The sequence below is a fragment of the Mus musculus genome, chromosome 8, assembly GCF_000001635.26.
Source record: "Mus musculus strain C57BL/6J chromosome 8, GRCm38.p6 C57BL/6J".
Classification (NCBI taxonomy): domain Eukaryota; kingdom Metazoa; phylum Chordata; class Mammalia; order Rodentia; family Muridae; genus Mus; species Mus musculus.
Genome location: NC_000074.6, coordinates 107,495,493 through 107,510,945, shown reverse-complemented (window position 1 = coordinate 107,510,945; position 15,453 = coordinate 107,495,493). Strand labels below are relative to the sequence as shown.

Sequence of the window (15,453 nt, the reverse complement as noted above, 5' to 3'; positions counted from 1 at the left end):
ATGATTGTAACTGCAACATTTTCAAGACAGAGCAGGGGACATGCTCTATGTTCAAGGCCAGCCTGGTGACACAGTCTTCCGAGCTAGCTAGGGCTACACAACACCACTCATGTCTCAAACAAAGCAACACAAAAACAGGGAACTACGTAAGAGTTGAGGAAGAATAGTTAAATGATGGGTGTCTGTTAACTACTCTACAATTTATCATTTTAATTTGATTTCAGTTGGGATCTCATAGTCCTGGCTTCCCCTGAAATCAGTTTATGAGGGGCTCATGCACACTAGGCAAGCACTCTACCAACTGTAGACAAGCTACACTCCAGTCATGGAAACGGTTTAAAGTAGACAAGGGCTGGAGAAGAGAGAATGGCTTAGTATTGAGAGCGCTGTTTTTCTCCCTAGCGTCTTTTATGTGCGTACATATAACAAACACACAGCCAATAGGAAACTATTACATTGATCTTGCATGCCTGTGCAAACTCCATCAGGAGGCACAGCTGCATACTCTTCAGAGGACTAGAGTTCAGTTCCCAGCATCGACAGAGGACTCATAATCTCACAATCACCAGTAGCCCTTGGTCCAGGCGACCTGACACACCTTTCTGGACTGCTTGGGGTACATATGCATATACAGATAAGCACATGCCATTAATAAAAAACAAATCTTAGCTTGTTTGTTTGGGTTTTTTGTTTTTTTTGTTTTTTTGTTTTTTGTTTTTTGAGACAGAGTTTCTCTGTGTAGCCCTGGCTGTCCTGAAACTTTCTTTTGAGTCCAAACTGGCCATGAACTCAAGAGATCTACCTGCCTCTGCCTCCCAAGTGCTGGGATTAAAGGGGTGCACCACCACCACTGGCTAATAGAAACAAACGCTCTTAAAAGTAGACAAGAAGACACACAGATAAATGGAAGCATGGATTAAGTGAAACAAAAACAAATATGCATGCCTCATAATTAAATTACTCATACATATAAAAGCTATGTGCTGGGCGCCACCCTCACACTGGGTGCCCCTCCCAGCCCTTCATATGTTTTATATGGCTTAGTCCTTAAAACAGCTTACAGTACACACTCTGGCCCTAATTTACAAACAAGGAAATAAAGTGCTAGCCTGTAAGTCACTGCATCTTAAACACACACTACATATAGGAGTGCAGAGCCCAGCACAGCCTGTATAACACTGTGCATGGAAATTACATTGAAGGGAGCTGTAGCAGATGGAAATCTGGGGTGAAATTGTCAATGAAAATTAGACAGTAAATCAAGGTGCACACATCCCAGTGAGGCGCGGAATCATCAGTCTATTTCTTAGACCACCACTCCTAAAACTTAGAAACATGGCGTTGATACAGACAGGCTGCCATTCACTCTCATTTTATAAAAATGATACTCTACAGTTGTAATAACATAAAAAGCCAGCTAGATCTGGGCTCTGGTTTTCCCCCTAAAGTCTTTTACATGCATAAGTACAATATACAGCCAATAGGAAGCTGTCCTATTAATCTCTATGCCTGTGAAATCTCTATGGGGGCACAGCTCCTACACTGCCATCCTAGAAGTGGTCCTCACAGGCCCACCAAGGAGGGCTGGAGACATCCTCACTCACACTCTGCCAAGGAGAGCCTCTGTCTGCCCACCCCGGAACAGCTCTAGCTTTCTGCCTTTTTTTTTTTTTTTAAGATTTTATTCATTTATTTATTTATTTATTCATTTATTTATTTATTTATTTATTTATTTATTTATTATCTGTAAGTACACTGTAGCTGTCTTCAGACACACCAGAAGAGGGCATCAGATCTCATTTTGGGTGGTTGTGAGCCACCATGTGGTTGCTGGGATTTGAACTTCGGACCTTCGGAAGAGCAGTCGGGTGCTCTTACCCACTGAGCCATCTCACCAGCCCCAGCTTTCTGCTTTTATACAATCCAGGCTGACAGTGAGCTTACGATGAACTGTCATCACTGCAGAAAGAGGAGAGAAAAGAGACAGAGGCAGAGATGAAAGGGAGAGGACTGGGAGAAAAAGGTCAGAGGGGCCTCCCCTCTAGAGCTAGAGGAAAAACAGAGGAAGACAGAGGCCGAGCAGAGAGAAGGCAGAAGGGAGGCAGAAGTCAGGAGAGGCATGGGCCTTTGTGTTTTAGCAGGCAGAAGCTGCCTTGAAGCTGGGTTTTAGGAATGGTTTAGGCATTCAGACACACTACCATAAAACATGTCCAAAGCAGTCTGGAGTTAAACACATGGCTTTTTAAAAGCACGGCTGGCACCTACTTCATAAGCTAGAACAAGATTTTCTGGAGATAAAGACAAGAAACAAAGGTCCCTAAAACTAAACATAAGCCAATAAAGGTTTGCTGATAGCCCAGAAGGCTGGAGAGGTGACTTAGTGGTTAAAACTCATACTCTTCTCACAGAGAACCTGGGTTCAGTTCCCAGCACCCACACCAGGAGACTTATAATCACCTGTAACTCTACCTTCTGGGGGGACCCAGTGCCCCTGAGCTCTTTCTATAAAAGCAGAGAGGGTGGAGGTTAGCCTGGCTATTCGCAGTGTACAAGAGATTTCAGGGTGTCCAGAAGGCTTCTCTACAAAAAACTTGCTTTCTAAGAAAAGCACGTTTGCTGCTACTCAGAAAACTACATATGGTTCTATGCAGCAGTCCTCAGGCACCTGTTTGCCATTCCTTTGTGCAGATTAGAAGGATCCCAGTACAGGGGAATTAGTTGCCTCCTGAGCACTGGGTAGGCAGAGAAAGTGGCCTCTGAGACCTCACATCTGTTGTCACTTTCACCCAGGAGGTTCCTTCAGGCGGGTCCCCAACGCCAAGCAGGACGCTAAGGGACGCCCCAGGCTCACACCTTACCCGCCATTCCTTGTACACAGTGAGGTAACTAGGCTACCTAAGCTACAGAAGAAGGCTCTCAAGCCCCACACAGTTTCCCGAGACCTGAAATCCACGACACAGCAAACCAAGTAGAGTGCCACTCTGCCAGTCTGTCACAGGCAAATAACAGTCACAGCAACAAGACTATGCGCTGCGTCTTCATGTCACAGGACTGCAATCACAAACAGGCATCCATAACAACCATCTCCATGTCACTCACTCCCAACTGGAATTATACTCCCCTATCTACATCTGGGGAAGCAAATGCCCACATCTCCTCCCACTGGCCCCAAAGTAAAGAGACAAATGAGCAAATGACCCCTTGTCACTAAAGACTTAACAGGCCTCAAAACCTTTAGAAAATGAATGTTTGCCTGACACCATCTCAGTGAGACAGCAATAAGATGAAAATGATCTACTTTGTAACAGGCCTTCCCTTCCTGAGTACCAGGAAGCAGAGCCAAGTGCAGATAAATCCCTGGGTGTGGATAGGACCGAGTGTCTCCTTTCTCGTGGTGTCCATGCTGGAATGGTGACAGCAGTATCTAGTGGGGACTCAACACTGTCAGGATCTCCACCCTCGGAATGCTGTTGCCTTTTCTCACTCGGGTCTTGGGGCAAACTCAAGTCTTTTCTTTTTCCCTAGTTGACATACTCCCTAAACTGGGTTGTTGTTTTTGTTTTTCCAAATTGGTCATTCATAAATAAGACACCTAAGGTTGGATGTGGCAGCCTTGGGGGAGTGGTAGGCACATCCCTATGAGCTGAGGTTCATCTGGTCTACATAGTAACTTCCAGGCCTGCCAGTGCTACAGAGTGAGACCCTGCCTCAAACAAACAAACAAACAAAACAACACCACCACAAGGGGACTGGAGGCCCAGCCCAGTGGTTAAGCATCTCCCAGAGGGTCTGGGTCCAGTTCTCAGCACCCACACTGGATGGCTCCTAAGCGCTTTAACTCTAGTTTGAGGAGCTATGACCCCCTCTTCTGGTCTCCAAGAGCACCTGTATGTGTGTAGTGCACATAAATGCCCTCAGGCACACACATACAAACTAAACGAAATATCTTTAGTTTAATCCAAATGAAATCCAATATTGATAAGAAATTAATTTTAAAAAAGCATACTTAAATTTTTTATCTGTACAAAGGAATATTTTGTTTTTCAGTTCTATTTTCTGAAAGAGAATTTCATGTATCCCAGGCTGCCTTTGAACTTGGTCATATGGCCAGGATGACCTTTGACTTCTGTTCCTCCTACCTCCTTCTCCCTCTGAGTGTTGGGATTATAGGCACGCATCCCTAAGCCAGTTTGATGAGGTGCTAAAGACTGAAGCCACAGTCTATCTCAGGCATGCTACCCAAACACTCTACCAACTGAGCTAAATCCCCAGACCCAAAAGACTATTTTAGGCATGCAAGGGAACATGGAGAATAACCTTAGCTGTCCAGAATAAGCCAAAGAGGCCAAAGAAAATGGGTCAATGGAATAAGCAGTGGACTCAAATGCACACAAGTGCTGGTGGCTTCTCTCAGTCCACTATATTGTGGCACAGAAGGCAATGCCCCAAGTGCAAACAGGACAGCAAGAGCATCCTGCTTTAGTGCAGGCTGCCGCTGTGTCATCACTCACCTGTGCCATTGGCTAAGCCACTGCTGCTAGAGTTCTTCACAGGCTGGCGGTGGCGGTTCCTAGCGCCAGGGCTTTGTTCACTGGCTGCTGTGGCTGTCCTGGCTGAGCCACCTGAGTGTCTGTGCGTCCTGGGGGTGCAGAGTAGAAAGCAAACCAACATAAGTCACTGTGAGAAAGAAAGACGCTTCCCCTCTCTTGCTATTTATTAGAAACAGGACCTGTAGCCACTCCAGCTTTTCACTTAATAGGCGCTGGCTCTGAGCAGAGACCCATGGAAGCTTCCTTCTTGGTAAAAACCCAAAAGGCAGCTTTGTGCAAACTTTTCCACTTGAAGTAAACAAATCTGGAGCAAATCACCCCCACATTTGAAATAACTGGCAAATACCCTGTGACCATCACATTATTTTTATTGGGCCTAAGTGTTAGAAATAAACAAAAATCTCTGGACAGATGGTAGGAGAAAGGTAAAAGGGCCCCAAAACTTCTGCAATCAACTTTCTCTGTCATTGGAAGGATAATTAGGTGGTGAGAAGCAATGCATATGGCGGCACAGCGTACCTAGAGAAGACACTCAGCAGCCCTGCAGAGTGAGAGACAGCATAGAAGCAGACCTAACCACAGAGGTGGGAGGACCCAGCAGAAACCTGGACCTAACCACAGAGATGGGAGGACCCAGCAGAAACCTGGACCTAACCACAGAGATGGGAGGACCCAGCAGAAACCTAGCTGACCTCTGCTCAGAGCACAGAGCATGGAAGAGAAGGTATTCTCAGGCTTGCTTTATAGATTGCCTTCATTCCACTCTGTGAAAACTCCTAACTTCTAAGTTTCTCTGCTTGTTGGTTTGGCTCTTTCATTAACAGACATTCTCTCTCGGTATGCCCACAGTCATTTCATCTGCAATGACCAGATGGCTTAAATGCCACCTACTGAATGAAGACAAGTCTGTTTCTTTCCAGGAAAGGAATTAAAGGTTGAAAAACAGCCTACACCACAGGGCGCAGGGCGGAAGAACCATCAACAACAGACCGGATCACAGTGACCCCAGAGGAAAACCATATGCACTAAGCTATACCCCATGACCTAGGCCCTGCACTTTAAGGTACCATTTCCCTCAGCACAGCCTATTGCCTTCATTTACAGATACATACACAAACAACAGGAAGTTCTACAGAGGGAAGCTTGGACAGCCCCCCCAGCCCCTCCCCGCCCGTTTTCTCAAAGGAGAAGGACAATGGATGGGGGGACAGTGGGGGGGGGGGCAGTAGATGGGGCGGGGAGGGGGTCTGTTGACTCTGGAGCTACTTTCTCCCAATAATGGGTAAGTGGCAAGCCGTGACCTCTTACAGAGTTCACTGCTGGGGAAAACAGCCACCAGAGTCCCCTGTTGCCGAGTACTCTCCAGCAGGCTGGGACTGACAGACCAGTGGCACAGAGAGCAGCTAGCTTTGCAGGGTTAGGAACCATCCCACCACACACTTTCTCAGGAAAAGAGTCTTTTCAGTTTCTTGCTTTTTTCATGATAGGGTTTCTCCGTGTGGCGCTGGCTGTCCTGGAACTTGCTCTGTAGGCCAGGCTGGCCTCGAACTCAAGAGATCCACCTGCCTCTGACTACTGAGTGCTGGGATTAAAGGCGTTCAGCAGCAGCAGCAGCAGCAGCACCACCACTACGCGCCGTCCCCCCCACCCCCGCCCCCGCCCCAGCTGTCCATAAAGGAGTCTTGTGACTAGCTGGACACAAACCAAACTACTAAGGGTGATAACCTTGGGAGCTGTGAATAGGGGTGCTGTGCTTTCGGTTTTGGTATTCTTAAATTTTTCTAGTTGCTTTCTTGGAGCTTGTATACTTCTGATAAGGAAAAGAACCCATAAAAGGTTTTATTTTATTTTTTTTTTTAAGAGAAGGAACAGTTGTCCTTGGGGTAGTGAGTGTGTGTGTGTGTGTGTGTGTGTGTGTGTGCGCGTGCGTGCAGAGGCAAATGTGGTGGCACACATCTGTTATGCTAGCACTCAGGAAGCTGAGTCAGAAGGATTGCTGAAGGTTTGAGAACAGCTTGGGTCACACAGCAAGTACCAGACCAAGAGCTACAAAATGAAATTTTATCTTTAAAAAAAAAGTTGGCAATGGTGCCCCACACCTTTAAGCCCAGCACAGAGGAGGCTGATCTGCAAAGGGAGCCAAGGCAAGCCAAGGCCATGTGGCAAAACCTCGTCTCAAAACCAAACACAGTGAAAGTGAGTGAGAACAGAGACAGAAAGACAGACAGACTTCAAGACCCAGCAAACTCTGAATCCACACTACGTAAAGCCAGTGTGGTCATCAGAAGCTGAAGAGAGGACACAACTCAGCCATAAAGGTAAGGGCTCAGTTCAGACTTCCTTCCTGTTCCATCTTATTTTTCCTCACACTAATTTCACAAATCAAAAAACTGTCAGCCATACCTCAAAGAATTTCAAAGCCCCCATTGGTGGGAAGAAATATTAGTACTAAGCACTTCGCAAAAACAGAAATTGTACACAGCAGTTGTGAGGGAAAGGCGACTGCAGCAACTGTCCAGGGTGGCTCAGTGTGTACGGTTGAGGGCAGAGAGCTTGAAAGAGATGAAGCTAGCTAGTGAAGGTTTATTCCAGCCAAGATTCCTCTTCCACAGACAACAGAAGACCTTCCTGGGAGGTCCCTCAGGGAGGAGAGGCAGCAAGGCCGCTATCAGACACACAGGCCATGACAAACCCATTCCTTGTCGTCTCCATAGAGCAGGGGGGGGGGGGGGGATATGGCTAACAGGGTGGGGCTCATGGCTCTCCTGGCTCCTCCCTTCCCCTCTTCCACGAAAGGGCATGTGGTCAGAGTCGACAGAGAATACTTTCAGAAATGTTTAACCACTAATGATAGCAGCTTACCCTGAATGACAGGCTGGAGCAGGGCCGGGATTAGCCCATAAATCAGGGGCAGCTGGGACCACTTTGCATGAATTGCTGCCTCCCAGCTGAGCCAACTGCCACTATCACCCCCGCCCCCAGACACCACACCAAACTAACTCTAACTCCTCTACCTCTAGCTCTCTCTCTCTCTACCTCCTCCCCCCTCCCTCCCTCCCTCCCTCCCTCTCTCTCTCTCTCTACCTCTCTCTCTCTCTCTCCACCTCTCTCCCCCTCCCTCTTCTTGCCCTTGCATTACCTTAAAAGAAGACCATCACAGAGAAGACAAAGCCTTACCAATTGAGGAAAGTCTCTTCAGCAGTTTCCTCTCCTGGGTTGCTCACTCAACCCTTAAAAGATGCAATTGTATTGTGATACAAACTGGCTCACTCACCGAAACCACAAACCACAGGCCAAAATAGCGCTAGGACAAAGACAAACTGGAGGCAACGGAGAGGAGATGAGCTGGCCTCTGCCACAGACATCCTGGCTTCAGCTCTGCCAATGACTTCAACCTTGGCTTTATCCTCCTCCACACTGTAGGGGCAAGAAGTCTCTATGAAGCCCCCCTCCCCTACACACACACCAGGCAATGAGGAGACAGCTTAACCACCATGCCAGTCAGGCCAAACTCCACAATGGTTTCAAGTTGCCCAGTTACGGAAACTTAGCTCTGTTTCTGTCAAATCCTTCTTCGAATGTTGGTAATACCCTTACCTCAGTTCCTCCATCAGGAACTGAAGCCACCAAGCAACGCCAATTAAGGCCAGAGCCTGGGATTCTCTCCGCACTCCTCAAAATGGTCCTGAAGCAGAGGAGGTCTCAGGCAACTGCTCTTGACTCTCATCTCAGTCCTGAAACTTCATCTGTATCCTGACAACCACAGCCTTAGATGTCTTGAGACATCTTGTCTCATCCTTCTTGTGAATCACTGAATTGTTACTCAACTGTCACCTCTGACTGCCAGTCCCTGACCCCAGGGAGCCGACAGCACAGTGAAATACACTGCCCTTCCGGCTTGCTCCAACACACGTGCGTCGCAGGATATTTGATCACTCTCTGTACCCCGAAATTGTGTTATTTACAGAAAAAGAACTGTTTCTAGTTGTGGTGTGGCTCAGCCCCTTAGCACACACCTTTAAACCCTCTGGCTGGAATACAGGCACACCCTTAGTACACACCTTTAAATCCCAAAACAATGAAGGTAGTCTGTAGAAGGAATCCCCCATGTTTGAAAGGGATGGCAGAGAAAGGGACAAATCAGAGAAAGATTTAACAGAACAGGATCTGCCTAACCCACGAGAAGAGCGAGAGACCCAGGAGAGGACAGTGCAGAGGGAGGGGCAGCCTTATCAGGACAGGGGTATAAAGACGGGTTGCAGAGAGAAAGAGAGCAAGCTAGACAAAGATGAAGACAGAACGAGCTAGAGAACAAGGAGACAGAAGATTAGAACACATTGCCAAAGTTAGTATAAGGCCAAGCAGCAATTCAGTCAGAAACTGAGAGAAGCCAGATTGAATCAGTCAGTGTGGAGAGGAGTTTGAGCCAGCCAGCTTTCAGCAAGAGCTAGAAAGGGTGAGCTTATTCAGCAGTAAGTCTCAGAAGCTGAAAACATTCTATGCTAATAAGATTGTACGGAGGCTGGAAGGTTCCAGGACGAGGCCTGCATTAGCAGACGGAGGCAGTAAGGCTTGGAGATGGCAATCACATCAAGTGAATAAAAGACACTTTTATACACTCATGTGTCCATAATGCTGCTGTGACAAACTGCTCTTTCAAAGACACCATCAAGAATGAGGGGTCCTAGGCCGTGATTGACTACTTTGATGTCCAGGATTGAGAAGATAGATAGATTTAGATAAAAGAATGATTCTGTGTTGTGGAGGAGACTCATTTGCCAGCAGATAAATCATGCTCGTTCCTCCTGCCTGGCAGAACCCCAGCACACGTGCTGTCTTGTCCTGATACAGCCAAAGCATGAGTGTGTCAGAACCCCCTGTCTGGGCCTGTCCACAGACCTCTGGCTGTGTGGCCACTGGATTTTTAATCATGTGTTTGAAGAGGCTCCTCACATATCACTGTGATTACTAAGAGATTAGGGGAGTATCAGCTTTTATTTGGATAAATCAGAATTTTTATCCCCCCACCCCAAAAAAAAATGAGGGGTCCTGAGCACTAGATGCTCCTAGGTGCCTTGGTTTCTCAGTGACTAAGAGCACTAGATGCTCTTCCAGAGATCCAGGTTCACTTCCCAGCACCTGATTCAGGCTGCTCACTCATGTATCTAACTCCAGCTCCGAGGAGCCCTGAGCTGAGGCCTCTGTCAATGACCAGAGTCAGCACTCACTACTGTGCACACACGCACGTGTAAATACGCACACCTACACATAATTAAAAATAAGTCTTAAGACATTAAATTAAAAACCAATGAAAAGACAGTCCATGGACTGCAAGTACAGAACATCAAAAGGATTTTTCTCTAGAACACACAATGTCTCAAACTTAACAAGTTAACTGAGTATTTTAGAAGTAAAAGGTGTGAACACTCTTCATCAAAGGCCTGCCGGCAGGAAAGAAACACAAAAGCATCACCAGCAAGCACCCTGAGCTCTTAGGGAAATGCAAGCTAAAACGATAATGAGGTATTTTTGTTTCCTTGTTATGATTTGTTTTTATTTTGAGACAGAGTCTCACTTTGTAGACTAGGCTGGCCTCACACACAAAGACCCAGCCACCTCTGCCTCCCTGGTACTGGGATTAAAGTTAAGTCTGTCTTATTTCATAACTTAAAAATAATAGTGATGGGCCAGGCAGTGGTGGCATACACCTTTAATCTCAGCACTTGGGAGGCAGAGGCAGGCGGATTTCTGAGTTTGAGGCCAGCCTGGTCTACAGAGTGAGTTCTAGGACAGCCAGGGCTACACAGAGAAACCCTGTCTCAAAAAAAACCAATAAATAAATAAATAAATAAATAGCAATGGGCTCAGCGGTTAAGAGCACTGGCTGGTCTTCCAGAGGTCCTGAGTTCAATTCCCAGCAACCACATGGTACATCATAAACATCTATAATGGGATCTGATGCCCTCTTTTGGTGTGTCTGAAGACAGCTACAGTGTACTTACATATAATAATAAATAAATCTTTGGGCTGGAGCAAGCAGGGCCGGAGCAGGCAAGGCTGGAGTTCAATTCCCAACAACCACATGATGGCTCACAACCATCTGTACAGGTACAGTGTACTCGTATACATAAAATAAATAAATTGTTTAAAAAATAATAACAATAATATTTTAAAAACAAAAACAAAACATAATAGTGATAATAGTTTGTATATCTCAGTCACAACAGAACTATCTCACTAACAGAGAGAAAAATAAAGGTTGTAAACGGCAGGTAACTTGCAGGGAGGACTAGCACAGGGACACAGGAGGCTTTGATGGGACTATGACTTAAGACAAGCCTGAGACCCTACAAACATCTCTGTTGGTGAATGTGGAGACTCCTTAAAGCTGAGCGCTGGCTGAATCCCAGATCCCAAGCATGCTCTGTCTCAGTGACACACCTGGGACATGGAGTTCTTTGACCTTAGGTCTGCCCATTGGTGCAGGAAAGAGAAGTTTAAGGAGTTAACAACTGATGATTTTCCTTTAATTCAATCAAACAAGCAGACATTAAAACAGCCTAATACATGTGTCCCATCTGTGTGACCAGAATCAACCCCACTTGCTCTAGAATCCAGAGAGTACCTGCCCACCATACTCTCCTCGCCTCAGACTCTTAGCCGGTCACTGTCTATTAATAGCAGCATGGGAAAAAAAGTTAAATGGAGCTGGGCCAGTTTCCAGTAAGAATCAGCAAGAAATGGGCATTTAAAATAGAAGTAGAGAAGAGACAAAAAGGGGTGGGGGGCGGGGGAGAGAGGTTTGAGGCAAGTGGTGACAGGAAAAGGAGTTCCTCCTCTACCATCCCAATAGGCAAGCCCACCCTACCCTACCCTCACCTCAGAGCTCCTCACTCAAACACTGCTTTAAAAAGAGAAAGAAAGCCGGGCGTGGTGGCGCACGCCTTTAATCCCAGCACTTGGGAGGCAGAGGCAGGTGGATTTTTGAATTCGAGGCCAGCCTGGTCTACAAAGTGAGTTCCAGGACAGCCAGGGCTACACAGAGAAACCCTGTCTGGAAAAACCAGAAAAAAACAAAAAACAAAACAAAACAAAACAACAACAACAACAACACAGAAGGACAGAAAGAAAGAAAGAAAGAAAGAAAGAAAGAAAGAAAGAAAGAAAGAAAGAAAGAGAGAGAGGGAGGGAGGTGAATGGGCTGGTGAGGAAAGGAAGGCCCAATTAGAGCTAAAACGAGAGCATGAGTCACCCCCAGAGTAATTACGGCCCCACTCTGCACACTACCTCTAAGCTGCAGGCCTCAGAAATGACAGGGAAAGAAGACACAGCACTGCTCCAAGTCCATTTAACTCCAGTAAGACAAATGATCGGCTTCTGCTCAGCCTGGAGGAGACAGCAACGCTCTCGATGGCTGCTACTATGCTGGACCAAGGTCTCCCTAAGACAGAATTAATTGTCCCTTGTGAGCTCCTACTTCAGGTCGCACACTGAGCTTCGATGATTGGAAAACCCCACTCTGCCAAACTCACGAGGCAGCTCAAGTTCAGAATGGAGGAAATGAGCCAGCACAACACTGGAAGAAGTAAGAAAGGCCCCGGGACAGAGGCAGCAACATGAAAGACTGTCAGAACCAGCACTAAAGGACATGGGACACTCACACAGGAATCTGTCCTGTGGGCTATCAACCTCCACTAACACACAAGAGGAATCTGCAGAAAGTTGGAACACCAAGCTGTCTGTCCAACCTCTCTTCCTACTGGCACTTACCCTGGCCTCCCACTGCCTCCCTGGCTGACAGTTCTAATCCTGAAGGAACTGACTCCTGAGCAGGCTCTAGTGTCCGGCCCTAGTACAGCAGGGGGTTCTCTACCTCCACAGATTCAACCAACTGGGGATCAAAAAGAACTGGGGGGAGCATACATAATGAATGAAGACAGACTTTATTTTCTGATATTATTCCTTAAACTATTTGCATGGCCTTTAAAGGGTTTATAGAGAGTGACTTAATGCATGTGGGAAGATTTAGGTAAGTTACATGGTCACGCCACCTTACCTGTGAGACCCTAGTGTTTGTGAATTTTAGTCTAGGGGGATCAGGAAATCAGTCCCCAGGGCTAGTGAGAGGCAACTGTACTGGGGACACAGTGAGTTATTTCTAACTGTTCTGACATGACAAGTCACAAAGGCACACATGCAGCAGGAGGGAGGGAAGAAAGGAATGGCATTCCCTAGCTGCTGCTGTGCCCTCCTACCTGAAAGCTACAGGTCTCTGCTCATCTGCTCATCTGCTCATCTGCTCACCTGCACTTTTCCTTGGACGCTCAACCCACCTGGATGGAAAGCCAAATCCTAGGTCTTAGCGTGTGTGCTTCATCTAGAGCAAATCCGCTCTCAGCTGCATGTGGCTGCATCCTAAGTCCTCATCATTTCCCTATGGGACTCTGACTTTCAAGTTTGTATTTGTTTTTGCTTCTGTTAGTTTAACATCTGTCTTCAATAAGGTCCATGAAAGAGGAACCATGTCTGGTTTTGTGACTCTCCATATGCAGCACCTAATTTGACTTCATTGGAGGCAGTTAAGAAACAGTGGTCTGATGAATGAGAAAGGCCAGCCTGGTCCAGAAGCACGCTCAAGCCTGTAATCTGTAGATGCTGTCACTCACCCCCGCCCCCCTGCGCCCCCAACTCTTCCAATCCTGAAATCAACCCACAAGGCACATATCGCTACTAGGAAGATCACTGTGCCCAGGAGTCAGACTAGTAAAATTCTAATGAGACAGACAGACACACAGACAGAGATAGGGATAGCCTCTCTGCCAAAGGCTAGAATTCCCCACTGCTAGTGTTTGGTATTGCTCTCCACAAAGGCTGACCCTAAACAGTGATATCAAGCATCATAACTCAGTTCATTAGACACATACGGCTTCCACACCAGCTCCTAGCTCTGGTTTCATTTTGCACGCTATTCTCTAACTGTAATTTTCTTTTTTTAAAGGCTTACTTATTTTATGTTTATGAACACTGTTTTCAAGCACAGCAGAAGAAAGAATCAGATTACACTACAGACGGTGAACTCGGAACCTCTGGAAGAGCAGCCAGTGCTCTTTACCACTGAGCCATCATCCCTCCAGCCCCTTCTCCTCTAACAGTAATTTTCAAGCAAAGCCTAGCACACAATCACAAGCAAGAGCTAAGTGACTCACTGTGTTAGGCACAATTCTAACGTGATCTCTCTTCCTCTCCTCTCCTCTCCTCTCCTCTCCTCTCCTCTCCTCTCCTCTCCTCTCCTCTCCTCTCCTCTCCTCTCCTCTCCTCTCCTCTCCTCTCCTCCCTTCTTCTCCTCCCCCTCCTCCGTTCTCCTCCTCCCCTTCTTTCCTCCCCTCTCCTCCTTCCTCGCCTCTCCTCTCCTCTCCCCTCCAATATACCTTTACCCTGATGCCTAAAACCTGTGAGTGTGGCATTACCCACGGTGAGCAAACTATACCAGAAACACAGACACGTTTACATCTTTCCACAATGTCAGCTGTGTCCGTTCTGCCAGCTGCATTTCACCAAGCGTTTCTTAATTTCACTTGATATTGTGGCCATTCACAACCACCAGCTATTTATTTTATTACAATCTTATTTACAAATATTAACTCTCCAATCACACATTACCTTTTCACAGTTTTCTCTTTCATTCTCCCTCTCTCCTCTCTCTCTCTCTCTCCTCCCTCTCTCTCTCTCTCTCTGTCCTTTCTGTTTCTGTCAGTCTGTCTGAATCGAAGTTCCATCCTCTCTGGTGACACTAGCTTATGTCAGGTTGATATATTACTAGTCGTACAGATGAGAAGGATGCAGCAATCTACCCAGATCTCTGGCTAACTTTGATTTTCACAGTGCTAATACTTTGTGGAAGTTATCAGCCTTTGCCTCACAGATACTAGCTGTTTCTTATACAGACACTATATAGAGCCATTTCACCTTAGTTTTTTGACTCAAAAAATGGAGCAAATTGTTCTTTTATAAAACAAAGAAACACAATGCCCCATCTCTAAGAGAAGTGCTTTCTCCAGCATGTGGCAGAAGAGAAGAATTAGAGTCAGTGCTCCAGGGAGCTGCCCCATCCATCGCTCCTGGCCTAAGGAACTAAAGAGACAAGTAGGAAGATACAAAGGCACCGGTTCTCAAACACAGCTGTGTGGTGACATCAGTGCAGTCCCTGCACGGTGCCCCATCTCACCCCAGTTCCCAGGACCTCTTCCATTAAGGCCTCTCTTTGGAACCCCTGCCCATCGCCAGGGGACAACAGTACAGGGACTGGCTCCTTTGTGAGGCGCATGCTTTCAAGGCCCAATAAGCACTCAAGAATTTGGGCAACTACCTATGAGACTTGACTGGTCTTCAAAGGTTAGAAATATTCTTTTCTGGTAGATTCAGAGAACTGCCTTTATACATTCTTTCCTGAAACAAGACTTGGTTACCTGGCAACTCATCCGTGGGTCTAGGGTCAGCCTTATAAAAGCTGCAAGGAAGAGTCTATGAAAATGTTCAATATGGAAACTATCAAGCATGGGGAGAAAGGCACCAGATGGAACATGAGAAACGGGCTAAGCTGTGAGATCTCCACTTGTGAAAGGGACTCAATGTCTGGGAAAAAGCCAGGGAGTTTAAAAAACACAAAGTCCCCTCCACCCATGCCCCTGTACCGTGCTCTCTCTCACACCTCAGAGCAAGGGTGCAAAGGAATGTAAACCAGTAGGCAAGACCCACCCTCAAGTCCTGGCAAATGACCCACAGAAACACAAGGCTCTTTCAGCTCAGCAAACACTGAGCGAGTTGAGTGAGTTGCGGCTACGTGCAGCAAGGCACTACTCTGGGCTTCACCTGGGACACAAAGACGAATGGGGTGCTCGCAGCC

General features: G+C 46.7%; 1 protein-coding gene and 1 long non-coding RNA gene across 4 annotated transcripts in view; one reads left to right on the top strand and one right to left on the bottom strand.

Moving 5' to 3' along the window:
- Wwp2 (WW domain containing E3 ubiquitin protein ligase 2) overlaps nt 1–15,453 on the bottom strand; it is a 122,957-nt gene that overhangs the window by 48,345 nt on the left and 59,159 nt on the right. For all 3 annotated transcript variants that reach the window (XR_003947327.1, XM_006531299.4, NM_025830.4), the window contains one exon: nt 4,512–4,639. Coding sequence is in view for 2 of the 3 variants with exons in the window: in XM_006531299.4 (XP_006531362.1) it covers nt 4,512–4,639 (128 nt within the window). In the remaining variant the exon portion in view is untranslated. The remainder of the gene's footprint in view (nt 1–4,511; nt 4,640–15,453) is intronic.
- Gm51547 lies at nt 5,178–6,077 on the top strand. The gene is made up of 3 exons (XR_003947447.1): nt 5,178–5,274; nt 5,471–5,613; nt 6,038–6,077. It is a non-coding gene; the product is annotated as a predicted gene, 51547 (long non-coding RNA).